We start from the raw sequence: 2,588 nt of genomic DNA, 5'->3' as shown, positions 1-2,588 counted from the left end.
TCCTCCCTCTCTCCCTTCCTTCCACACTGAGCAATAAGACCACAGCTCCTCCAACGAAGTGGCATGGCTGCGAATATCAGAACTCCTTTGAGGAAGTAGTGTGGCCCTGAAGACCAAATCTTCCATGGAAGTGGCACGCTGAAACCTTCCCCAACTCCCATTATGCATCATCTAAGTGCAGACTCACTCTAGGGCATCCCCTCACCACTAGGGTGGAAACACCATGCACTAGGGCTGGTCCTCCATACCCTAGGGCTGGGATCCACGCCCCACAGAGTGGAATCCTCATGCCTTCAAATTCCCAAATTGACACAATGTATCAAACACTACACCTACCTTCCAGAGCACAGGCTTCTAAAGCCACCATGTCCCGGTTCACCGTTTCAGTATAACAATGTCACGGAGGAACACAAGCAATCCATTCCTAAGTGGTATTGGACGAGATTCGAGGACAGAGATTTTGTCTCTTCCCTAAGGACCTCTATGCTCTCCATGCAGGCTTATGCCCAACAGCTACCAAAATGTTCTGGCTTTCATGTTTGCCATTGAGGAGATCAACAGGAATCCCCATCTTTTACCCAACGTGTCTCTGGGCTATGAGTCCCACAACACCCTTTACAGTGATGGGAATACAGTGCCAAATGTCCTCATTTTGCACACGGGACAGCGCAGGATTCCTAACTACACCTGTGGGAGCGAGAGCAGGGCTGTAGCGCTGCTAACGGGAACGTCCTGGGCCACAGCTGCCCAAAGCGGACCCCTGCTGGAGCTCTACAAGTTCCCTCAGGTGAGGGGGCATGGGCGTGAGGGAATCAGGTCTGTACTGTCGCCTTTATCGCGTTCCTAAAGACGTTAGGACGAGGACCCTGGGTTCAGGGATCACTCTCAAACAGTAAGGACATAGAAATTTCATCTATAGCAGAAAGAGGGAGGGGCGGAAAGGACAGAAGTTTCTACAAAGTCAGGGTCTAGTCAGCTGTAAAAAAGCTCTCAGGAAGCGAGATCGCTTCCTAATGGGAAGAACAGCTCTCGCCTTCTGGTTGGTAATCACCTTCATGCTTATGATCGTGTTTGCTTCAGCTTTATTCTCATCACTTTCAATTTTCATTTTAGCTGACCTTTGGCTCTTTTGACCCTATCCTGAGTGACCGTGGCCAGTTTGCTTCTCTCTATCAAGTGGCCCCAAGGGAGTCGTCTCTGCCCCAAGGCATGGTGTCCTTGATGCTTTATTTCAGCTGGAGCTGGGTGGGGCTGGTCATTACAGAAGGCTCCAAAGGGCTTCAGTTCCTCTCAGATGTCAGAATAGAGATGGACAGGAACAGAGTCTGTGTGGCATTTGTGAAAATGGTCTCAAATCACGCTGAGTCATATATCATGCATACACAGCACCATGAATTCTTGGCTGGAGAATCATCCGCTGCAAACGTGGTCATCGTTTACTATGATCCTGAGAGTCTAAACGATGTGAACTATAAAATAGGGCTCCACTTAGTGACATGGAGAGTCTGGGTCACAAACTCACAGTGGCATACAGACATGACTGGCCAAAAGTTCATCCTTGACTCATTCCATGGGACAATCATTTTTTTCAAATCACCGCGAGGAGATTTCTGCCTTTGAACATTTTCTCCAGATGGCGGATCCCTCCAGGTACCCAGGAGACACTTTCTTCCGTCGCTATTGGTACTGGACTTTCAAGTGCTTGATCTCTGATTCTGACTGCGCCTTGCTGGGCTGCACAGCCAACGCCTCCTTGGCGCGGTTGCCTGCGAATCGTTTTAACCCAGCCATGAGTGATGCGAGTTACAATACATACAATGCTGTGTATGCGGTGGCCCGCGCCCTCCACGAGATGCTCCTCCAAGGTCAAATGCAGCTGGTAGGAAGTGGGGAAAGGAGCACATTCTCCCCTTGGCAGGTGATGAGTCTTCCACTGGGTGTGGTGCCCTGTTATGGAGGCCTTTCCTGAGGGTTCTAAGTGTCCCCAGACAATTACTTTAGGATCCTTTCTTAAAACAGGAATTCAGCACCACCTTCACCGTGGTTTTTGTTTTGTTTTTGCAGTTATTGTATGTTCGTAATACATAAAAGGTATATTCATGTTTTAAACTGGTTCGTGACGATTTCCCATCTAATTTTTCACTCCTCTTCCCTTCTTCCCTCCCTTCCCGCATTCCCAGTGTGCCTGCTACTCTAACTCCCTCTTCCCAGCCATCTCTCCTTTGCTCTTCTTACTTATATTGTGTTACAGAGATCGTTTGATATTTAACATTCTGTGACTGTTTTATTGCACCTCATGTTAGGGAGTAAACGTTCATTCTTTTTCCTAGAAAGAGCTCACGTCGGTCATCTTCATGGCTGAGCAGTGTTCTCTGCTGTACATATAACACATTTTCCTTATTTTATATTGTTCCACCTTTATGATTTGATTCTACAAATATTTTTGCTAATTAAATTTATTTGTACACTTTAGGCATACATAATGGTCACATTCTTTTTTTTTTTTTTTTTTTTTGCGGAACCGGGGATTGAACTCAGGCCCTTGCACTTGCCAGGGAAGCGCTTATTCCACTGAGCCATCTCCCCGG

At 47.4% G+C, this 2,588-nt stretch overlaps 1 protein-coding gene across 1 annotated transcript in view; it reads left to right on the top strand.

Moving 5' to 3' along the window:
• Positions 1-502: 502 nt before the first annotated feature.
• Positions 503-2,588, top strand: part of LOC101585316 (vomeronasal type-2 receptor 116-like) — a 73,307-nt gene continuing 71,221 nt past the window's right edge. Inside the window, 3 exon segments of the mRNA XM_023707209.1 lie at positions 503-787; positions 1,114-1,584; positions 1,586-1,918. Of these exon segments, the coding sequence (XP_023562977.1) occupies positions 503-787; positions 1,114-1,584; positions 1,586-1,918 (1,089 nt within the window).

Source organism: Octodon degus, unplaced genomic scaffold (assembly GCF_000260255.1).
Source record: "Octodon degus isolate 3935 unplaced genomic scaffold, OctDeg1.0 scaffold00282, whole genome shotgun sequence".
Lineage (NCBI taxonomy): Eukaryota > Metazoa > Chordata > Mammalia > Rodentia > Octodontidae > Octodon > Octodon degus.
This window is presented reverse-complemented; position numbering and strand designations above follow the sequence as displayed.